General features: G+C 49.2%; 1 protein-coding gene across 1 annotated transcript in view; it reads left to right on the top strand.

Annotated features, from left to right (window-relative positions):
- Positions 1–25,000, top strand: part of LOC119092170 (tyrosine-protein phosphatase 99A) — a 70,917-nt gene that overhangs the window by 44,416 nt on the left and 1,501 nt on the right. The window contains exons 15-18 of the mRNA XM_037215146.1: positions 3,806–4,094; positions 4,784–5,083; positions 5,284–5,409; positions 5,522–5,842. Coding sequence (XP_037071041.1) covers positions 3,806–4,094; positions 4,784–5,083; positions 5,284–5,409; positions 5,522–5,842 — 1,036 coding nt within the window. The remainder of the gene's footprint in view (positions 1–3,805; positions 4,095–4,783; positions 5,084–5,283; positions 5,410–5,521; positions 5,843–25,000) is intronic.

Raw genomic sequence — 25,000 nt, 5'->3', positions numbered from 1 at the left:
GGCTGACGAGGTTTCTTGCAACTGCTTATCAACGACTGAGCGTTAACCGCAGTTTAAGCCGTTACGTAATGACGGCTCAGCTCGCGATGAAGAACGAATAGGCCATTGGGGAAGATAGCCTTATGTATGGTTCACCTTTGTGTCATATTTCGGAATGGGATGGTCAGATTGTAGTGTACAAAGAGATGCTCATAACTGTTAGCGACCAAAATTTCCTGAAACTGTTAGCGACTAAAATTTCCTAAAACATACTGCAATTCGTGCACCGGATTAGCCATTACCCGTCCATGTAGAAAACACTCACGTGATACCGTCCATGATATCACGAGACGTCGGCGTAATATCATGGCACTTGTGATACATCGGGAAAAATAGTGCCTCTGACCAGCGGTCTTGCCGTCAACAACCGCTGTCGGCCTGTGACTGGTTCGATGTGAAGCCATGCACAGTATGACGGGACGGGATCGATCCACCCCTTGGCATGGTAATGATGCTTCCAGCAGTCCTTGACAGATAGGTGATTCCATGCTAAATCAACCGATCGAGGCTGCATTGGTCAGCTGTGGCCTAGCTTTCTATCTTTGGCCTAGTTTTCTGAAAGAACAAGCACTGGTCAAATGCATTTTAACCAGAGCATTTTAGAAGAATGTTGTATCACATTAATAGTTCCGATGTGCTTGAATGTTGTACCGGTAGGTCACGAACGCTGGTGTTGCAACGTCCAAACAGCGGTTGGTGGACCACCAATGAGGGTCTGCTGCTCTCACTAGCTATCTAATGTAGCCTGTGGATGGCAGTATGTTGCGACAGAAGTTGTTCAGCCTGGCTTTATCTGCGCCAGTTTTACCATGCTCTGATGAATGGTCTCCGAGTCGTAAGACTAGCTTCGCGTTAAATATTGTGTGACAATTTGAATAACAGCTTGATGCATCGACCATGGCGACAGAGGTTACATTGTGCTGTCCTGCAGACCACTAATGAATAATGTATATTGCATTTGATTAATTTCCTTCGAAGTCGTCATCGCGTTTCCGTTGAAGTCGCCGTTGTCTGCGTCGACAAAACTGGCTTCGGAGAAAGGATAGGGAAGCATCCGGCTCGAATGACGGGAAAGGTCGAGCTAGTTATGCTCAATGAGTTCAGCGCTCGTGCTTGCTCAGGTGCCGTTTCTTCGGGAGACAGACTTTCGTGGGGAATACACGCCTGAAGCCAAACTAGAAACACCACTCGATCGTTCTTGATGGACTCAGCTGGGCTGCCTCCCTGTGTATTCCCACTCAGGTCAATTGATATGGCGGGTGGAATTATGGAACTAATCCGACGAGGAAATAAACCGACGAATTTCTCAGCCTGTGAGATTTCAGCCCAGGCACAGCGCAGACTGGAACCGAATATGGATTTGTGTCCCCAAACAAACGTAAGAAGCGTTGCGTTCCACCGATTCTGATTTTCACCAATCTCATATGTTGAGGCATGCGTACGAAATGCCTGCCTCAGCTTTTCCAGTTTACTTGTGCCACTTATCTTAGCTTAGTTTTCGCTGTTAGTAAAAGCATTCGATACGAAAACTCGTAACTTTGCGTTAGCTTTTGATTTGTAAGCTCTTTATGAAAAATAGGGCGTGTTAAGTAATTGATTGATGGCGTGTGCGTCTTACGCAAAGTCCGCTTCTTTGAACTTCAGCTCAGGTGAATTGTAGACAGATCTGGCGAGTGGTTGCGATGCTGTAAATTTCATTTATGTGATAAAAAAGCCGGCTGTTTTCCAATATTGTATCTGTAGTTGGACTGTAGGTATGTATGTGCTGGGTGTAGCTTATCCAATAAAGCTGGTGCCGCGTTTCGAGCTTCCCCAAGCTTCTCTAGCATCCCTTCGCGGAGGATGGCATGGATGGCGTCTCGGGGCGTCGGAGCCATGTAGGTAGACAAGTTAAATCCGTTGCCAAGAGCGGAAAACAGCAACTTGCTGTTTAACCAGGCCGTAATGTTGACGTATCAACATCTGCCGATGAGTAGGGCGACATGCAACAGTGGCCAGCGTTTGTAGTCTATTCGGTGGCGCAAAGCTTCATTTTTGCATTCACGGATGATTTGCAAAGAACCATGAAGTGTTCTGCAAAAGTGTTCAACAAGGTCCTGTCCGCCAAGGAAACATAGGATTTTATGGATTAATTAAGCTTCTTGGAAGTGAAGGAATTATTTTCGTAAATCTATTCGCATTCAGTGGTTCTCAGCAGATATCACCCCAAAACTGTCAAACACGCGCACCCACGCAGGTGTGCAAAATGCACACAAAAAAGAGAAGCACGCCAAAGCACGCCCACAGCGAAGCACGTCAGGCTGACCCCGGCGGGGCATAGAAGTGGCGCCGCATTCTGTGTGCGGTGAGCAGGTGAGAACGTGAGCACGCGCGGCGAGCTGCCGGGCGGTCTGAGGCCGCTTAGAGACGGCGTCGAAATGTGCACGTGCTTGGGCTGTGGTGTTCGCTGAAGGAAGCCAGCTCTGAGTGGCTGGCAAATACGTCCTGGTAGATGCCCTCGGGAAGAAGCCCTCGGGCGTCTCTCATGTCATCATCTCATCTTGGGAACAGCCCAGTGAGAAGCTGGGGTATACTCCGCGTTGCGTGCTTTCAAATCAGTTTCACCAGTTTCTCAATACACAAGGGTGTTACAATGCCATTTGTACGAAATTCAGCAGTGTTGTTCCGCTCTGATGTAAAGTGAGGACATAGTGAGCCTGAAAAACTCAATAAGTTGTAGTGATGTGAAATAAACTCATGTGGAAAACTACATTGACGGGCTGACATTGGATTCAGATTGCCAGTGGTAATGTCTTCCTAATGTAAAGAATATGTGACATTGCCTGAATGAAGTCATGCGTCTTGTATTTCGTATCCTCCCTTCTTGCATTCCGAGATACATTGGCAGCCACTTAGCAACCTTCAGCCAACCGTTACGTCACAAGTAATGAAAGACTTCATCACCTAACTCAGAGTACGAGCTGAGTGACATCCAAACTATCTGGCAGGTCATGTAGGAGCTTTTCCGCTTGAATTTAGGTTTTGTCGGCATCCTAAAAAGGCATAGATGGACACCGAAATATACGGCTGCTCAGCTGTAGATCGTCCTGTCTGTTCATCGGACCAACCATTACGGTGACGGATGAGACGCTATTATTCATGACACATGTTTTCAGCGATGGCCAGAATGTAAGGAAGTGAGAAGCCATCCGATGTGTCATCTCCTGGTGCGCATGCGCATGCGATCTTTCGGGGCATGTCGATGAAAATAATAGTAATAGGCACTTGTTTCTCAGAAAACTAGGTCAGGCTGGAATAAGTCGGCGTGAGTCAATCTTACAGCAGTAGACGTTTGCATAAAACTACGTTCTCAAAGTACGCAGTATGCTCGCGAACATTGGGTCGTTCCGAATACTACCACGATATCAGACATTAAAAACTATATCGTGACCTAATCGTAAAGTTTAGTGCGTCGCACCTAAAGTTTACCACGTCGCACGTCGTTGCTAACAAATGGTTGGATTGTGCTAAGGGCTCCAGAATCGGACAATTGGGATGTCCTTGATAAAATGTACCCTTTCCTAAAATGCTGTCAAAATGTTGCAGTGCTATAAATAATGGCCGTTCCTCTCAAATCAGTGATTATGTTCGCAGTGGGGTGTCAACCTCCATCCCTCCCCCAAAACAAACATGCCCTTGGTGACGTCAAGGTTGCGGGTTTTAAGCAGGTTTGTCCTTTTCTGACAGCCTTCTGAGGTAATATTCCCTGAACTGCTCTCTCTTCCAGTGCGGGTGTTGGGCGGACCGGCACCTACATTGTCCTGGACTCGATGATGCGGATGATCCGGGCGAAGGGCGAGCTGAACGTCTTCGGCTTCCTCAAGTACATCCGGACGCAGCGCAACTTCCTGGTGCAGACCGAGGAGCAGTACATATTCCTGCACGACGCCCTGCTGGAGCTGATCGAAAGTGGCGAGACCGATATACACCGTACTTTTCTGCGGCGATACCTGCACAACCTGCTGACTACAGAGCAGGACGTCTACCCCTGGTACAACCTGGACAGACAGTTCAGGGTAAGTTAATCGTATGCATCAGCAACTGCACCGTTCTCAACGACTGGCTATTTATTTTCACGTGTTCTTGAAATTAGTTAAACGTGAGCAAGCCAGAAACCCTTGTTAAGTGCCAAAAAAGTACTTAGCGGTCGGTGCTCTTTTATTGTCATCATCCAATTCAAATGCGGAAACAAAGCTGCTTCAAACATATGCAACTAATGAATGCCGCGACCTGGCAACGAAATATTGCCCTTCACGGTTTGGATAAGCTCGTGGGTACCCTGAAAGAGATCCCAAAGGCTGGTTGTGGGCACAGCTCGGAAAGGTCCGAATATGAGTACAGGTGGGAACTTGTTGCTCAGGAAATGCCTGGCGTGTGCTCCAAGAAATGCGACAAGAAATTACTTGTGATAGTCTTTGTTATAGTCGCCTAGTCTTATTGGCTGCATTCATAGATTTTTTTGCAATAACCTGAGCAAAAAAAAAATCGAAAATTATCAATATGTTTATGATGCCCGGAAAATATTACAACAAGCGTATGATTTGGTGCATCGAGCCAAGACGATCTTCCCCTTGAAGATCTGTGCAGTGCACTAACGAACTGTTCATATTCTCCATCTTTCGTTATCTTTATATTCGTGGTGAATTTATCATCGCCCACCTCGGTCCCAAACGTCGACCCGCTCACCGATTGTGCCTTCCCCCAGTTGGTTACCTACGACCAAGCCTTCCACTTCAACATGGCCTCGGGACGTCACCCGGCCAACGTGCACAAGAGCCGGCGAGGCGAGCTGCTGCCCACCGAGGCGAGCCGCGTGTGCATCACGCCGCGGCCGGGCGTCGAATGCTCCGACTATATCAACGCCTCCTGGCTGCCGGGCTTCAGCCGGCTGCGGGAGTTCGTGGTGACGCAGCACCCGCTGGCCTCGACGCTGGCCGCCTTCTGGCAGATGGTCTGGGATCACAACGCGCAGACGATCGTTCTGCTCAGTCCTGTAGATGACCAGGTGAGGGGCAACCGGGATCGTAACGCCCAGACGACCGCCCACATCCTGATCGCACGTGGATGATCAACCAAAGGCAGTCAGATTCTGGTTCAGTGAATGAAACACCATTGCATTTCAAAGGAAACTCTTCTTGGCATGCATTTTAACGACTAATTGTGAGTATCAGTGCTGATCTTGTTGCTCCGTTGACTGTGTTTCAGGAGTACTGCATTTTCTGGCCGCTGGAACACGATGACATTGACTGCGAACAGTTCCGGGTCTGCTTCACCGCCGAGACGCAGGGCGAACACTACGTACTTCGGGACTTCACCCTGCAGTCGCACACGGTAAGCCACAGCCTGGTGCGCGCAGGGAGCTTCGCCTGTTGTTGCGTACATGCCCAGGTGAGCCTAGTTTGCAGTGCCAATGGTGCTAACGCTGCTGTTCTTGTCGCCGCAGGACGACTACGAGCTGGCGGTGCGCATCATCCAGTGCTCCAACTGGCCGGCGACCTGTTCGCCCATCGGTCACGTGTTCGACCTGATCCAGGTGGTGCAGCGCTGGCATCTGGAATACCAGAACGGGCCGTGCGTGGTGGTGGACCGCTTCGGCGGCACCGAGGCCGCGACCTTCTGCTGCCTGACCACGCTGATGAAGCAGCTGGAGTACGAGTCGCACGCCGACGTGTACATGTACGCGCGGCTGTACCACACGCGGCGGCCGGGCGTGTGGCGGGCGCAGGACGACTTCCTGCTGCTGTACCGGGCGGCGGAGGCGCTGGTGGCCGGCGGCTGTGGCCCGCCGTCGCTGCCGCCGCCGCCGCCGGACGTGACCGACGTGCAGCGGCAACCGCCGCGGGCGACGGCGAGCCGGCGCTGCTCGGCGCAGGCGCGGGCCGCCGGCAGCGGGGCGTCCGTGCGCGTGCCGCCCGACGGCATGGAGAGCGTCGTGCTCGACGTCGACGGCTTCGTCACGTGACTGGTCGCCGACGAGCCGGAAGCGCATGCGGGCTCGTCACGTGACTGCGACGGCGCCGCCTGAAGCGTTGCAGAGGTGCGTGAGGAGGCTAGCTGGGACCGAAAGAGTTGGGGACGGCGCCCGCCCGGCTCCGACTGAAGCGGCGGACGGGGTGAGAGAGACAGAGGGAGACGGACGGATCATGAAGCTCATAGACGATATCAATGCGCTCTCTAGTCAGCGGTGCGTTGTGGACCAGCGCGGGGTTTCAGCCGCGGCGCTCACTGCGCTATCGCGCGCGCGTATGTGCGTTGCGCAATTCGCGTAGTACGCCTATGTTTGCGGTATGGGGACGTATATCCGGTCCCGTGCTTGCGCATGAGTCCCTCCTGAGATCTCTGCTTTTGTCGTACACTGACGGGTTGGAGCGTCCGGAACGGGACCTCCAAGATGACATTACCTCTTGAACAAATGGCACCATCATCGCTGAAGATGAATTCACCCTTCTGCAGAGCATAGGCTGGACGGTTGTGCACACTGGAATACCATCGGCACAGAGCGAATGATTGTGCATTTGAACGTTGTCGTTATCCAGCGTGCAAGCAGCTGTTTTAAAATGGATGTGCTAACATAAGACAGCTGCTAGCGGTGCGGAGCTGTCAGTGCCGGCATGAAGATATAATCAAAGATGTGTCACCGTATTTTCGACTTGGTATTGTGCTGTTGCTTTTACTTGTGCATCCTTTGTCGGTCGGTGAGCTGCGCCTGGATCCTTTACTTGTGTGACCCCTGAAATAAATCGGTCTCATGTCTGCTCGTTTCGGACATATTCTGCAAGGTATTCAATGAGCGACAGTTTGTACCAGCCTTTATGTGTGCCGTTGCGTTTGTCGATCGTGTGTCACCCATCTTTGCTTTTTCGAGTTTTGTAAGCGCTCAAGCATTGTGTTATCTCTGCATTTCAAGGTGTACTATTCGCTGTGATATTTCATAATACATTCCGTGATGTATCCCAGAATGGCGACTCGTTTTTACAGTATCACCACATTCACTTTGAAGACTTGTAGAAATATTTCGGATGCCTAAAAACGCGCAGCCCTTGCCGTCGTTTTTAATAGATGTCAGTGTTTCTTCGCCGGTGGTCGGTGATGGCCTTGGCGCACCACATCTCCAGACAGTGCAGCGCGCTGGTGCAGGTCGCGCAGGAGGCCCGAGCTCGCGCTGCAGTTTGGTGCACTCAACGGCTGCCACCGGACCGATCACCCACTAGCTCACCAGGAGGCTCGCCTCGACCGACGGGTTGGAATGGTGACCTGGACGGCGGCTTAGTTGGCGGAGTAAGCCCAGGAGAAGTGCCACAGGTCATGATCAGTGCCGCACTGAATACAAGGATCACGTCAAGCCAAACGGTACAGGCCATCGTTGTAAGACCGTTGATAACATATCACCTATGTTATCTGTTGGTACCATCACTGTTGATAACATAACTTCGTGACAAACAATAAGGAAAATAATGTCTGCACGACACAAATTCATTGAAAGGTGACTCTGAGTCATTTTGACACCAATGTGATGTAATTCGGTGTTGTTTTCTGTTTGCGTGTCAAGCTTGCCTGAAACTTGCAAGCATACTACTATTCTGAAGGGTCTTATGCTGAGCTAGCAACCTTAAAGATACCAGGAGATACCTGTCAAACGACATTGTGAGGCTAAATTCTGCTTATATTCACGGTACTCAATATTTCGAGCGGTCCTCATCCTCAAGATTCGTGTATTGGAATGTACCACTGTTGAGGATAAGCACGGCTCTAAATATTGAATACCGACAATATATTCGTGATTTAGCATTAAAACGGCATTTTCCAGTACCTTGTAGGTCGTTGGCTCAACATAAAAACGTTTAACTCACAATGCCTGAAAAAGCCGGAGCTGAAGGCCGTTCTTTCTTCAGGTTTGCTAATCTGAGGTACTTCACATATATTCGGTGGCGTGAGCCTATCTCCCCGTGCTGACTTGAGGCTCCCCCCCCCCCCCCCCCCCCCCTCCCCTCCAATGCTTCTCTGTGCTCCCTCAATGTATAAGTGCAAAGAGGTACTATTGGGCCAAATAAGTAAGGAACAGTTATCGCATTTGTTGGTATACTTGTTGCTGGGCAACCGATCAACTCACTATCAGTATCAAGTAGTAACCTGCGGGTACCTAATGTCTTTTTTTGGCGCGCGTAATCCTTCATATGGCCACTCCACGAATGTTGCAAAAGTTTTTAAATAACAACGCTTGTATCGAGATAGAAAACAAATCACTGCAATATGTGACAGCTTTTAAAGTGCAGGGCGGCCTAGTAGTCATCAATGATCCCTTAGGAAGAATTAAATAGATATATGTCTGTGATTTACACCCTATTCTAAGCTTTTCACAACAAGATAGCTGACATTAGCTTGAAATGGGAAGACATTCCCGCATAGGCCAAGCATTTTTAACCTGCAAAATTTTAGAAAGATGTCTTAAGCTTTGCATCCAGGACGCAAATTCAGGTGACCAAAATTCGGGGACAAATCAGGTTTTAGGGGTATGTTAGGTCAACCTTTTTGGCTGAGCACTCGCCCGATTTTGGAAGGTGACGCCCCTGATGCTATTGTTTCAAATTAACCCAAGGCTTAGTGTATAAGCAAAGTCCCTCACAAAAATAACGCTGTTCTAATAAATGATCAATAATTCTTTGAATGGACATCGTGTTTTATGTATGGCCTTTCTCATGTGATTGCATGCACTATGCCCCATAAGTGATATATCATCATTCGTATTATACACTACCTATCATTGACATTATCATGCATTGTCATCTGCATTTGCCACCATTATCACTTCTTTTCATTCAGACATAAATGATCTTCCCATGTTGAGCTGTAAGACTTCAGAAAACATTTCAAGTTCCAGAAAACATCTGTCGATTTTCAGCTGATTTAAAAATAGTTCCAACTGCGGTAACGTTAATGTAAGCGGTCGTAAATAGCGAGCGCAACATTATCACATCCTAAATCGCCAGACCAGAACAGCTAGAGAAGATTTACCGATGTAGCCCGATGAGACGAGCTACGGTTATCGAATTCCGTCATTTAAGAATCAGGTCATAAGACGAGGCTTAGCAGATAGCTCTCACATATATGTTAAATGTTGGTGTCGCGAGGGTTTGAGCTGGTAAGGATAATGCAGGCTAGATTGGCCAGTGAGTGCACATCTATCATTCCTTAAAAAGCATTAATGGTTTCTCTGCCAGACATAATGTTTCCGGCTCTCTTACCTGCTGCATTTCAGAGGTATCCTTTCGGCGTAGCAACGCTGTAGATGATTCAACACCAGCAATTTCTTCCGCAGATAAATAAGCATGCATGACTATAAAACTAGTAATGGTTCTTTCAGACCACTGTGACGGCAGGGCTCTACAATGGGTACTGAGCGACGACAATGGCCAGATGGGCAGGGGTAAAGGTCGGACAGCTTTATTCTTCGGCTTACTTATTCTGCAACGATCGTCCCACAATACTGTTCGCATGAAATCCTTAACTCGTTTTTTAACCTTAAATCCTTAACGTAACTTAAGTTTATCGCGTGCCGTGAACAGAATTTTGTCCCTCTGTGACTTACAACCGCTCACTACAAATAGAAAATCATTCCGTTTTCATGTCACCATTTGCATTTCTATTTAACGTACGTTTTGGGAAGTTTGTGCGTCCTTCATACAGCACCAGCTGACACTATCCGCCTCTTTGCACTATGAAAATGGGTGGAAAGGCTAATCAGGGTTGGATTAAAGCGATCATAATCAGTTTCGACTAGCATCATGGCTTTTACTTTATCAGTGCCTAGGTTGAACCCTTTGTTTCACAGTCAGGTAAATGACAATTTATTTTCACTGAAGCGGACACCACAAACTCTCTGCGGTTTTCATGATTAAAGGTCAAGGCGGCCATGAGTCGCGGCGGCCTCTTCAAAGTAAGGACAAGCACATCGCATTGCATACCCTTCCCCAACGCCGGAAGACATTATAGCCGCGCAGGCGTCATCCAGGTCGTGATGTCGCGACGATAACAGAAGAGTGGCGCTGACTTGACTCGTTCGAGGCACCAGCCACCGCCGCGGCGCGCCGCAGAGCAGAGATTTGCGTGGCAAAGTCGGGCATGGTGGCCCGGCCCGGGGCGCGGGCGTCCTCAGAACTTTCCCATTACGCCAATGAGTGTCTGTGCCGCCCTGCTTTGAGAACGGAGAGTGCTGAAGCCGGTGCTGTAAATGAGAGCGTGGGCGAGCGTGAGGAGCTGGATGAGCGTGGTATGAGCGCCGTGATCAATACGCAGCGACGGGCGATGACCCGCTGAAGCACTCTTGTCTCGTGCATCCGCGATCGCCGTGTGCTTCGACAAGCCAATTTAGCTCTTCTAATGGCCTCGTTGACTCAGTTAGATGTTTGGAGTGTGTCAAACTAACAATGCAAACACTTAACGGCTTATTTTGATCAGCATCATGAGCACTGAAAATGGTTTCCTCCCTTCCAAAGCGTGTTCAGCCATAAATGACACGGGGTTCTTCTTCGAAGAAATACGGTCCGAATTGTTTACCCGTGTCACTTTGTGCTCAGGAAACTTGTCAAGCAGAATGGATTTTTTCCCGAAAAATTGGATACTCTCCTTCCAGCCTTTTAAGGCAGCCATGACTGCGGATGCATCTTCACTGTGGCAACGCTACTTCAGCTACGACCAGCCCGTGCTAGACCAACGTTTGCATGCCATCTGCCAGTTGACCCTCCCATGCTGGTATGATTCCACTCCATGTTCCATATCCTCAGGGTACGTTATTGCCGGTTATGTCCAAACAACCAGATCAAGGGACACATTGGTCGGGAGGGCAGAAGGTTAAGAGATCAGGACGCCAGATGTGATGAACAGGGACCTGGCCGGGCCGGATCCAGGGCTGAAAGACGCCTGGCGGTGTACTCGTGATGTACTAACACCGCCTGAGGCCCGCGCACCGCGGCACCAGGCTACGATTCGTCGGGCTTTTCAGCACCGAGTAGGCTCATTTAAATCCACAGTGTCTGATACGGCGCTATCTCCGTTCAGCCCGTAATAGCCGGCGCCGGAGCCAGTCGCCATTCCCGGTAAATTCTCACCCCAGGCGTCCGTAGCCGCCTTATCTGCTGTATGACACGGAGCTGCGCGGCGCGTGGCCATCTGGGCACTGACTGGCGGCGGACGGCCGCGACGCGTGGCTCTGTGACACCAGACGCGCCCGTAGCCGCCTTATCTGCTGTATGACACGGAGCTGAGCGGCGCGTGGCCATCTGGGCACTGACTGGCGGCGGACGGCCGCGACGCGTGGCTCTGTGACGCCAGACTGCGACGCATCACCGGCTCTGTGACACCAGACTGCGACTCATCACCGGCTCTGTGACACCAGACTGCGACGCATCACAGGCTCTGTGACACCAGGCGGCCGTGACGCGTGGCTCTGTGACACCAGACTGCGACGCATCACTGGCTCTGTGACACCAGACTGCGGCGCATCACTGGCTCTGTGACGCCAGACTGTGGCGCATCACTGGCTGACAAGAGCTGTGTCCCGTTGCCGTATAACACGGATCTGTATCGCACTCGACCGTGTAGCGCGTGAGTAATTAGCAGCTAGCTCCGGGCCTCGTGACTGGTCGACTTACACCCTCGTGACTGCTCGATTTACACCCTCGTGACCGATGGTTGCGAAGTGTCTCACGCGGGATTCCGTGAAATTTGTTTTCCATCATTCGGGAAACTTGATTTGCGTTCCGACCTGAAAACACGTCAACCTGAAGCTGTGCATATAGGTCTACAATTGGGTTCAACCCAAAAGGTGGTATGCCACTTTGGTGAAACTGAGATTACGTGTAGAGATGACGCCAGTAGTTGTTTCCTGAGGTGGGAGAGCATGCCAGTGTTCATTGTGGTCATGTTCCCAAATCCGGTCTCCTAAGGCTAGTCCCCCCCCCCCCTCTTCCCATTCACCGCATTATGGCTTTGATCATGTCCTACCGCTTTGTAATGCAAAACTTTGGCATGTAATTAGTTACCAGTAACAGCGACAATAGCGAAGTTATCATGTTGATGTGCATGAAAAGCCATCCGTCACCTCCCTGAAGCAAAAGAGGTCGGATATATCCTGGAGAGGATGCAGCAGCCATAATCAAGCAACGTACCGGATGCTTCGGTTTCAGTGTCATACGGATCATACGGATACGGTTTCAGTGTCATACGTGCCCGTATGGCATTCATACGGGCACGTAGATCCATAAAACCGTCCAACACTTCGGCACGACTCTCCTTTTAAATTCCGGGACCCTTGATCGTGACGAAGCCCTCGTCTCAGTCGTGACGAGGGGTCTGCTGGCAGTCATGAAGGTTTTTTTTCGTTCAAAGAACCCTTTCCGCTTTGCTTATCATGCCAAGTGACTTATTACGGGGTCTCCTGCTTTACCATGGATCTCAGACATCCAGCAACGATCGTCAAGTTGCCAACAGATTTAAACTCATATCCACGTCGAATTCACCCGAAGGCGAGCTTCGATCAACCTGCAAATCTGTAAGCAGGTGCATCGCAGCGTTCTGCTTACAAAGCTCAGGTCAGAGCTCGGGCCACGCTCGGATATATATATATATATATATATATATATATATATATATATATATGTATATATATATATATATATATATATATATATATATATATATGTGTGTGTGTGTGTGTGTGTGTGTGTGTGTGTGTGTATGTGTGTGTGTGTGTGTGTGTGTGTGTGTGGTGTGTGTGTGTGTGTGTGTGTGTGTGTGTGGTGTGTGTGTGTGTGTGTGTGTGTGTGCGCGTGTGTGTGTATGTATGTATGTGTGTGTAAGTGTGTGCACGGACAAAGTCCCTTCTGTTAGCAATGCACGGTTTTGAATCGGGCCTCAGGTCATATAATTTATAACGCACTCTTTTGATATTTGAGACAAAATTTGGAACATAGAAACTGACCTCTGAACACGCCGAACGGAAAACATTAAAGCAAAAGTCGTTTACGTTTACTACGAAAGTAATAGTACGTCAAATTTACGAATTTTGATCCGAATGTGAATCTGAGCCTGTTCCAAACTTGACGATCGTCATTCGTCGCGTCTACAGCACGCCTGCTCAGCCTTTTCGCCTTCCCTGTCATGACACAATTCCCTGTCTCGTCCTAGCTCTCCATCACATAAGGTCCTTACACGACTGATATTCCTCTCGTTCGTGACAGGGCATCTCTTTGGAAGCTCCTTCTAGTCGGAAGAAAGGACTTCTGTTGCGCAGAGGCTTGAAACTATGCGACTTATCTACATGGCTTGACTAGGCCGTTCACGTTACTGGGTCGGATGTGACAGTCCCCATGGGAAACCAATTTCATCTGCGCAATTTGTGGGTTGCTTCCCTGAACGGATTAGCCATTAGAGCAGATTCCGCTAGATATTTTTGGGTTGCTTCCCTGAGCGGATTAGCCATTAGAGCAGATCAGCCATTAGAGATTCCGCCACCGAGTCAAGAGTTCGCGGTGCTGAGCATGCTAAACCGTTCTGAGTATCATTCTGATAATTGCTCAGGTGTTGCACGTACAGCCCTGACTAATATTCAGACGAATTATAATATTTATACCTTATTGGATTTTCGTCGTTTTCGAATGCATTTCTTCCCGACACGCGGTCGTTTTCGCTCGTCGCTTGGACGTCGGCTGGTGTCAACTCTGGAGTCCGACGACGCGCGGTCTACGGAGGCTGTAAGTAGGGCGTCAACAGGTGGATCCAGGACTGGATCCAGGTGAGGCTTTATTTTGGACATCAGTGATGAGTCAAAAAATCATCGTCTTATTGGCGTAGTTTTGTTTATTTGCCAGCAATAGTTATTTGACTAAAAAAAGCCCTCTCGAGTTTTGAGTTATCATTTGTCCTTACCTCATTTCAAGATGCCAGAATGAAGGAAAGCCCTAGAGACGGAGACGGAATTCTTGTCCGCGACGACGGGTGAGACCCGAGCTATATCCAAAACGCATAAAATATTCCTGGCATATGTTGTGTTGATTCAGTTTTATCGCCACAGAGACTGCTTGAACTTTAGTTAAAGGAAGCCAGGACCGCAAAAAATGAAAGTGGGCCCCTCAGGAAAAAGTGGGTCAAATCTGGTGACTTCTCCAATTTCAAGAAGATTCTATGGGCTCCTGGGGTAAGTGTTGCCATTAACATTGGAAAATATGTGAATCCACCCCTGTCCAGAGTAATAAAAGACTACGACACTTAATAATCGACACACAATTAAAAATCCATGCCACCTGGGAACCAACAACTTTGATAGGAACCAACAGCCCATAACGTGATTCACCACTTGCTTATGTCTTACCCCAGCTGGTGGGCATGAAAAACATGCAGGCCTACGATGCGGCATAAACCTTAAGATAATGAATGCCCCAAACTAATTTCGTTTTGTTGCGTAAAATATGTTTATGTATTAAATACTTTACTCCAAATTGTGCAAAATATTAGAAAACTCATGTACCACGGCCTGTTAGAACAAAACTCTCAACAAAGTCACACGAGTCAACTTTTCCGCGAATACATAATAACAGACACCAATCGTACAAACCGCCAATAGCCTGTTTAATTCGATCATGATCAGCAACCACAAAACTCCGCTGCGCACAGCAGGTGGGTGCGAGGAGCCAAGGACGTGTTAACCACGCGCCGGCGCCGTGACCTTTCGTGCCGCCCGCACCGCGCGCTGCCATCCTCGGAGCGAGCTCTCCGTCGTCAACGCTGCGAAGTATTCGCGTCGTCGGGGCGTCCGCCCACAATTCATTACTGTTGGCGGGCCTGACGGCTTCTTCTGTGGGCCGCCGAGCCCGCCGGCGGTGTCCGTCGACCACGCAAGTTCTGCATAATTGCGACGGAGCGGCGCAAAGTCCGGCGAAACCAACTTCACCGCCGGCTCGCGGCGGCGAATTTCATTTAAATCCAATTTGCGTATAGTTTGCGGCTCTGGTTGCCGGTAAGTTAGCCGCGCAGCGAGTGGAGCCCGGCGGCTCGTCGGGGCGACGGAATGCCAGCGCGCGCTGACCACGGCTCAACACATGGCCGATATCACAGGCGTCTGGAGGGTAAGGGGTGCCAGGGTCTGACTCACCTTTGTTTAAAGGAACTAGGCCTGTCAATAAATTATTTCTGTGAAGGAAAAGAGGCCGTGACTTGCCCTCCTAATCTATTTGATATTCATTATTTTGGTAGCTTTTTTCGGAGGCTGTATCGGAAGTTTCCGACTCGTTTTATAACGAAAAAGCAGTTTTGTTGTGAAACAAAGAGAGCTAAAGCTTGCTCTCATGATTTCCTTGATGTTTATTATTTGGGCGGGCTTTTGCCTTCACATCGCGATAACTCTGCAAAGTTTTGGTCTTGACACGGATCCAATAGGTGTCGGTGCTAGTTCTTCCACCATGACAACGTTTTATGGTTCGGAGTGCGTGCGGAAGAAGTGATACTAGAGTGTCAATGTTTGTGGCGCTCCTTATTTGATGGGATTTAATAATATTTTTGAAATCCGAACTTTTTCCTCATTCTAGAAAAGGCGGAACTCGGAATTTTTTGCTAGGCACAGTTTCTTCAAGTGCAAACGTAGGGGCAACGTTGTGCATGGAGTGTCACTCAATAAGCATCCTGATCTCAATTGCGAAAACTGCCGACATGAACTGAACTGACACGTGCTACATCTGATAATGGATTGACGAGGTGTCTGAATCTTTCGGCAATACATATATATGAAGACAAACATTTGTGTACCACGGGGTGCTTAGGGGAGTTCGCCGCCAATTTTTCCTGTCCAAGCCACATCTCTTGCTGTTCTCCCATTCAGTTTCCGGACCAGGTTGTTCCTTTTAATTCCTCCAATTTGTGTTTGATTCCTTGAATCCTTATTTGCCCCTTCCAGACTCAAAGTCTAGGTTACACTTTTAGAAACGATGCATGTCTCTTGGCGAAAAACTTCTTAATCTGACAGGCATTAAACGTGTGGTGCGAGGATGGCAAAACTAAAAGGCAACGTTCCACATTTATTTGGGGTTTTGAACTGAGCTAGCTATTTTGTAACTCATTCAATGCAATTCACAGCCATGCCCTTTGGACGGCTGCAAACTCCCCTGTTTCTGAGCTTAACGCGCGCCAACTTGTGCGGACTATTTTGCCTATTCGAAAGCCTCCTATTCGCCGCCTATTTGAAAATCACCCACACATGCATGGTGTCACAGAAACGTCACGGGAACGTCACCACCTCGTTGGCTGTCTTCTGATCATGGCAACGAACAGCATGGCCGCTTACACATTGATGTCAGCGATGATGCGGCACAAAAGCTCCTAATAAAAGACGGCTCTCAGCCAAAAGTCAGACTCTGCTGCGAAATGCGTATTTGAACGCGATCGTGAATAACCTCAGGCTGTGCTGCACTCGCTGTTAGCGGGTCATTGCTCAGCCGCCCCAGCGAATGGGCCCACGTGGTACCCAACGCATAATATGCCATATTCTTTATCGTCTATGCCTAAGTAAATTCATATATATATATATATATATGCATATGATGGTTTTCCTTTTCGCTAATTTACTGAATTATCTATGAAGAAGCTTTATTTGTGCTTTAAGTAGTTGTAAACATGCGGCTTTATTTAGTTGTAAGCTTTATTTGTGCGTAGAAACTTTATTTCACGGAATAAAACGGCGTTAAGTTTCCTTGACCACACGCTTCAAGGTAACTATCTGTATTCAGCATAACTAAACGCATATCTAAACTGATTACAAATGTTTTTTACGTGTCATGGACAGTAGCTTAAATGCAACCAGAGAACATTTACCAAGACAGGGAGCAGTTTCGCAACGTAAAAGGAGGTCTGAGCAGAAAAAATTACTAGCATTACCCTCAAAGTAGGAAGAAACGGGTTTCTGCCCGGATTGTATCACTTTTTTCGGCCAAAGCGGATGGTTGTAGCCTTCCCCCATCTCGCACACATACACACACACACACACACATACACACACACACACACACACACACACACACACACACACACACACACACACACACACACACACACACACACACACACACACACACACACACACACACACACACACACACACACACACGGGTGCGCGCGCGCGCGCACGCACATCCCTGCTGAAAAGAAAGCTACACCCCTGTCTTAAGACCACTGTGTGGTCGTAACATATTTTATTTGCGTCGAACGATTTAGATACTTAGTTATATAATATGAAGATGGTATTTGGCACGAAATCGTTCACAAATACATAGCAGCACGGATAACTAACTGACACTTTTATCTGTTCGTGACACGTCGATATGGCTCTCAAAACAACATTTGTCCTTTCGCCGTATTCGGTAATTTTAAGAAAATACTTGGCTGGCAGGCATTTTCCTCCGTAAATATCTGATTAACAAATATCCAGCAGCATGATCATCGCACATAAACCCAGGCCGCAGCTCAGACCCACATTACGTACGGCACAAAAATGGCTGTTGTGTGTAAAGCACACTCCGCTGAGCACCGTCCCCAAATTTCCGTCATGCAGTGCGGTAACATCGCTCCACCCCAGGCGTGTCTCGTGCTGTGGCCAAGCCAGTGCAGCGACCTGCGCCGAATGACGCCCCGATCGTCGCCTATCTCAATGCCATCGATTCGGTCATGGCGTTTGATCGTGCCGTTGGTGGTTCTCACGCAGCGCGTCAGCCAGCCAGAAGTGCACGCTGCTGGCTTGGAATGGCGCGTCATACACACCGCACCGCAAGCTTCGGTGGAGCGGCGCGTCCTACACATCACACCACAAGCTTCAGTGGAGTGGCGCGTCCTACACACGACCCCGCAAGCTTCAGTGGAGTGGCGCTTCCCACACATCACACCGCAACCTTCAGTGGAAAGGAGCGTCCTACACATCACACCGCAAGCTTCAGTGGGGTGGAGCTTCTTACACATCACACCGCAAGCTTCAGTGGAATGGAGCGTCCTACACACCACACCATAAGCTTCGGAGCGGTGGGCCAGGGACCTTAGGGTGACGTTATTCGCCTCCCGAATGGGATGTCTTGTTTTCATAACTACAACGGGATGCGTGGAAGCTGCGTTTGCCTTGTCTTGCAGTTGTATTCTACAAGCACGCCTCAAGAACATTTTAGACTTTTTAGTGGAAAGCATGTAGTTGTCACCATGGGAATTCGTGTGAGACAAACAGCGAACTTATTTGTTGGGTAGGTTTTGGGGCCCTGCAGTCCAAAGAAGCTCCACGCAGATCCACATTCCCGCGAGCACCATCACGGAAATAAGTTCAACGGCTGCATGTAGCAAGGTTCTCGAACATGTACGATATACGGCGTGTCCTGACTTTCCCACGAAAACCAAGATTTAACCCGAGCCATGCGTAACATAAGGCGGAAGTCTAAGAGTGCCCAAATTTGTGCTCAAAATGATTTCGTGTGACCACATTAGTGTCATTCGAATTATGGAAAACAACAATCGTCACTGAACTACCTACGTCAGCTCTCGGATTTGTTGGTTGAGCGTAACATAGGTATTGGCAAATGTTTGTTTAAAAAACATGACTAGCGATAGATAGCCATGAGCGGTAACTAAGGAACGAGCATACGCTTGTTCCGAAATCTCTGAAAACTGGTGAAGTTCCTATGGTGATGTTTTAAAACCAAATAAGTTACATGTACAGTTTATCCAATTGCGAACGTGTCACTGTGTCATTTGCGAGGACAGCACATTTCCTTCAGCAAGGACGGACGAAGATGGAACTCGTTGTGCCGCATCTACTTGTGCTGACCTATACTTTTACAGGATACGTTATTACTGAATTCAGGGACTAGGAAATTATTCAGGCAAGGTCTGAAATGAATGAGCTGGCACAAGAGCCTACAGGGACAAATTACGCACCACTAGACCAAATATCGGCCTGCGTTAGCTCTGGAATAGCCTTTTTGCCCTGGCTTATTTCCTCATCCAGGACATTTGTTTTATAACGCTACCGTCAGCAGCCCGGGCCGTTTCTCAGGGCCGAAAGACCACGCAAACACATTCAGTTTTGCCAGACGTTCTAAAACTTTGCTAGTCCGACCATCAATCTTGGTTCCATCTGGCTTGTTCTCACCGTGGTGTGGGAACAGCAGCTGCCTTCCCAGTTGTACAAACTAAGGCTACCGGGCCGTGGCAGCCTCAGGCAAATAATGTGTGCTCACTCCCAGTTAAGTAGCTCCTGAAAGCTAACTTGGAATGGCCGTTTGAGGTTACTTAAGTCGTTTTCGTATACCAAACTACACGAGAAGACAATCGTCTAAAGCGCTGCAATCGATAGGACGGCAGTTAGTTGAGCAGGGTAACAAGCCGTGCCTTACGTTCAGCGCAACTAAGACTGCACACCGTCACACTCTTCAAATGTTTAGTTTTGGTTTCGTTGGGATCGTTTAAACCAACGCGACTAAACCGATAGCAGCGATCGCCGAAAATGATCAGCAAAACAACGTTAAGCGTGCCAACGTGTTTAACGCGAACGTTGCGTTACAGCTGAGGCCCCGCCTGGCGGCTTCCGGCTGGAGGTTTCCATAGCAACCTATAACAGTTGCGCACATCAGCTTACACTCATTATTTCGAAAGCCATACATGTCCAACATTGTCTGAGCCTACGTACCATCAACCCTTCGTCGTTTACCGAAACCTGGTTTCGACCATCGAGGCCCGATAAATTGATGATAGTGCCCGACGACAGTATCTCCCGTCGAGATGGAGTGAGGGTGCGCAATGGAACAGGAGTGTAGTTTCATATTCAATTGGAGGAGACTCCAGCTCGTTAAATTTGAAAGAAAAGTAGCTCAAATCCCGGGGGAAGTTGTTGTGTATTCTAGGGCAGCTTTAGTCATTTCCTCTCTCAGCGCACAACCTTGTTTTGCGAAACCACACCTCTATGGTGGAGGCTTCAAGACCTTTACTCGCGACGGATTCGCCACAACAGCACCTCACTGCCCAGCCCACAGCGCCGCCCCAAAGGGGAAAGCGTCCAAGTCAAGAGTTCTCTTTTGAACCTTCAAGATCAGGTTCCATATAGTGAATCGGAATGCGGTCAGTAATGAAGAAGGTTAACCCGTGTTAGCCCAAGAGCGTCAATCCTTCTGCAGAATGGACTAGTCTAGACTAGACTAGACTAGACTAGACTAGACTAGACAAATTACATAAAAAGTCTTGAGCCAGTGCGCTCGCATTCCCAGGAACAAGCACACCGATGGGCCGGGGTTGCAGGTTCTATCGAACCGAGCGGCTCTGGTTACTGCAGATAGCACCAGGCGTTGGGTGTCGGGCGCACCAGAACGACCGTTGGACAATACTCCTTCCGAAAGGCTCTCGAAATCAATCCCCATCGTTCCAAAATCAAACTGGGACATGCCTTTCCATTGTAGCATTTTATGAATGTCCTCCGAATATCTGAGCAGCTACAGCAACATGAAAAATGCATATTTTACTTGTACTTTTCCAGCTTCATCGCCAGATTTCAGCACCATTTTGTGGTGCTGTAAATGACAATTCGCTCCTTTTGTCAATCTAAATATCGTTCATGTGAAATATTCGCCCGGAATGTCTTCTAAACGCGCTAATTGATGTTTCACAATGTTCATAGGCACTTTTTCAGATCTGTCATCGTTTTCGTCTGTCCGTTGGCCACCGTTTAGCATTTGCGAGAGGGAGGACAACGTGCGGTCCTGGGAGACTGCAACGCCGGCGGGGTTTTTGTTTTTGGGACTCACGAAGTCCTCAATACCTAACTCTGCACATCCCTACAAAAATCTGGCAAATCTCCTGAGTGTCATCGGCTTAGATTAGAAAGAGGCAACTGAACCGTTGTAAAATTATTCGCGCCAGTGTTTTTCCGTGATATTTTCATTTTTCTATTTTACGTACGCATCGTGATGTTAGCTGTGGTTAAACCCTGTCTTGGACATCACAGCTTCATAAAATTGTACAGAAGTGCACATGGACTCCATTTGTGCCATATGTCATCGTCATCTAATTTAAAAGCACCTCATGCGCCAAACACTGGAATTAGCAGTGTTGCCGAGTGTGTTGCACCGCATCGTTGTAAGCGGCTGGGCACAGCGGGCGCTGCACGGGTGCTGCAAATTTATCGGCCAGAGTGATATAGCCGAGCCCCGAACGTATGATAATTGTCAGTGCCGTCCGAACTCCGGGGGTAGTTAATCCGGCTGAGCGTGGGTGAACTTATTCAGCACCGAGTATGCGTACATAAGTATAATCGCATGGCGACTGAAGAGCCTGCTCAGATAGTATCGTTGCTGCAATCCACGTGCTTTGTGCATGACTTGGATACGTCATGTTCGGATATGTTACGACGTCTTGTTTGCTACACGTATTTACCGAATCGAGAGAGGGCTGCTTTCCGTTCAGATGCACACCAGTTAGGAACAGTGTATTTTTAAAAAATAAATTTATTCCGAATGGTTTGTATGGGTGGCTCTGGGTTCATGGTGCCTGCTAAGCATAGCCTGTTGCGTGCGCCCTGAACCCACCACCCAAGTCGTACCGTCCAGTTCAACGGATAATTTTGCCTCCGCCCTTGCGCCAGACAGGACTGCGGAGGTTTTTACGTGCCGCACAATGCTACGACACGGCCGCCCCGGGCCAGGGCTGACCCTCGCTGGCCAGTTGCCAGCTGGCCTTTCCATTTCAGTCGGGCCAAACAATGCGCCCGCTCTGGGACTCGTACCCAGTGTCGTTGGATTACGAGTCCAGCATCTTTCTTCTAGACCACGGAGTCGGCTATTTTATTTTTTGAGCGTATTTGAGGAAAGGTTGAGTTCCATTGTCTGAAATCGCACGTGGAGGGGTACTTATGTTTGTTTTATATTAAGCGGAATATTTTACGTTTTAGGATATTGAACTAGGCTTCAGATATGATGAAGTACGCTATCTTGCAACTATTCATATGCCTCCAAAAAGAAAAGATTGCTCTAGAAAACAAAATTTCTCTTCTGATGAATATACTTTCCAATATGTCATAGCTTTATTCCGTCAACGAACCTCTGTATGATGTTGAGGTACTCCCAAAGTAGCCATGCAAAATTGCCACCCCAGCACTCGCTTGCAGTAATTCAATCGTCCAAAAAGTGGCTGTGCCAGTGCTGGAGGTGTGCCGTGGCGGTGCTGGAGGTGTGGCCGTGGCGGTGCTGGAGGTGTGGCCGTGGCGGTGCTGGAAGTGTGGCCGTGGCAGTGCTGGAGGTGTGGCCGTGGCAGTGCTGGAGGTGTGGCCGTGGCAGTGCTGGAGGCGTGGCCATGGCGGTGCTGGAGGCGTGGCCGTGGCGGTGCTGGAGGTGTGGCCGTGGCGATGCTGGAAGTGTGGCCGTGGCAGTGCTGGAAGTGTGGCCGTGGCAGTGCTGGAAGTGTGGCCGTGGCGGTGCTGGAAGTGTGGCCGTGGCGGTGCTGGAGGTGTGGCCGTGGCGGTGCTGGGGTTGTGGCCGTGACGGTGCTGAGCCAAATATCATTGCTTCCTCATGTTTTTTGCTTTTTCCCGCGGTGCTCTAACAAATTTATTCGTGAGCTTAAATTGTTTACTTTCGTTTACATATTTGGCTCTGGTGCTTGTCTTGAATTATTAGATTGCAAGTTTTATCTCTGAAATAAATAGTAAGGATATCCAATCTATCGTACTTTGCACACCAAAACGATAGCTCTGGGTGTTGACTTAACCGTCTGTATGTCAGCGCGCCTCATCAGCGAGTCTGGTCAGTGGAGGAGGGGTTCGATTCGCATGGTCAACACAACGAGGAGCTGTAGCCCGCGTTATAATCGGTTAGTAAGAGCTTCTGGCGCGAGGTCACTTTGTGCGGGAGCAGTATGAGCTCTTGTCTCAACCGCGACCTCAGTGTCGTGGCCCTGCTGCGGCCTTTCCCTGCCCCGGACAACGGATGGATAAGTAGGGGCTCCGCAGCAAGACCTTTCTTTCTTTTTCAATCCCGGCCGAGTCTTTTGGCTCGTTTCCAAGGAAAGACTGTGCCAGTCAGGTTTTCAAGGCTGCCCTTTGCAATGAAATGTTATACATGGTGCTTGATCGCGTTCCTTGATTATGCTTTTCGCGTTTTTAACTGTTGCTCGAACTTTTTGAAAGTAAAACTTTCCTGGTATGAGGCCTCGCCCGTAATCAGAGGAGTTGTTGACAGAACCAAGTCACCATCATAAGGGCATAGCTCAAGATATCCGCCTGAATCTTTTGCCACATAAATGTGCTCTCTTTCCACAGGGGCTTGGATAAAAACAAACTTCAAAGTGTTTGCGTACCGGGTCAAGGCAAACAAACCCTGATTGCGGATTGATTGAAGCAAGCGGATAATAAGATCTTAAACAGTATTTTTACCCAACGTTGATATTGAAAACGTTAGATCACCAGCACGCTTCAGTCTCCTCAAGGGCCATTGGGGCCTTAAACCGTATTCTTAAGTTCGTTGCTCAAAATTTGTAGCGCTTAGTGCGCAATACCGCTTCCCCAGAAAATGTGCGTCTTTCAAGCATTCTGTACATTTGGTAACATCACACATGAAACTGCCCTAATGTGAAGTGATCCCGGTCCCTAAACGGGGCCAACTGACGATTTTCTATTCTGATATATCTTGAAGTCATAGTGCGTGGTGAAGCAGGTTCTGGCTTTGCGGCAGCACAACGAACAGCAAAGGTGTTTTCAATATCAGATCAACCAATGCTACATACCGTGTGCTATATATTCATGATATATTCAGCTGCATAATGGATGTGATTTTCAATGAATCCGTTCGACACATTTCCACGGGACGGAAGTATTACGCCTGTGCGCTCACAAACAGGCGCTTCTTCGAAGAAGGCGACTTGAACTGATTTGGGATTGCATTTCCAAGGGCACCGACACGTCGAAAGTTTATGCTCGTGTACCGTCGAGTCTGTGCGCCTCAGGACAAGGCGACTTATACCGAGGAACAATACTGAGAAAAACATATGCAGCCACTAACTCACGACATTCTGCCGTACCTTGAGCCCTGTGCCATACGCGTTAGCGTCTGTTCCCCTGAAGGCATTCCGCGCGGCGCCGCACATGGTTGATCTGTCCGTTTTGTCCCCCCTCCCCTCCCCCCCCCCTCTCCGTCAATCAGAGTATTGCAGCTTTCAGCGTGCGAGTCCATCGAGCATTAGAGCGCCGCCTCTGAGATACGGTCACCCCCGGGAGCACTTCGTCCGTCGTCAAATTGGTTTTCGCTCTGAATTTTCCGGCCGTCAAATGCCTGCCTCGAGAATAATGTGTCACAACGCTCGCAAATCGCAAAATGCCGCCGGAATTGATATTGCCGATATTTCCCGGAGAGCCGGCGAGATTATGTTCCATCCCGAATGGAAAGTGGGATCAGGGGACGACATTTATAGATGGAAAGTCAACTGCCGCCGAGGGTCTTGAATCGAGGATCCGGCGGGCCTCCGTCTGGATAAATAACTGCTTTCGGGGAACCACCCACTCCAACACTGCTTCTGGGCACTACGAGTACATGCAGACGCTGTCCAGGCGGGCAGGCTGCGAGGCCGACGGTCTCCTGGGCCTATGCCGGAGAGCCTCTCTGTCGCCCCGCGGCGCGGCCCAGCACGAGGCAGCGGAACGGCCCGTCCGCTCTCAATGGGGGAGAGGCTCGGATCCACGGCCGGCAATCGCTATTGCTCCGGACGCATCAGAGCTGGTCGTTATGACCCGTTCGAATGATGGAGTGTGGCGGCTGGCCGTCTCGTGACCCCTCCTCCCCCCTCATCCCCCTCCCCACAGGCCCGGCGGGGCTGACCGTGACGCAGACCGTGTCATCGAACACAGCTGTCCCTCCAGTGGCACGCG

Source organism: Pollicipes pollicipes, unplaced genomic scaffold (genome assembly GCF_011947565.3).
Source record: "Pollicipes pollicipes isolate AB1234 unplaced genomic scaffold, Ppol_2.1 Scaffold_3447;HRSCAF=4054_pilon_pilon_pilon, whole genome shotgun sequence".
NCBI lineage: Eukaryota > Metazoa > Arthropoda > Thecostraca > Pollicipedomorpha > Pollicipedidae > Pollicipes > Pollicipes pollicipes.
The sequence above is the reverse complement of the archived record's forward strand: the minus strand, read 5'-3'. Positions and strand labels throughout refer to the sequence as shown.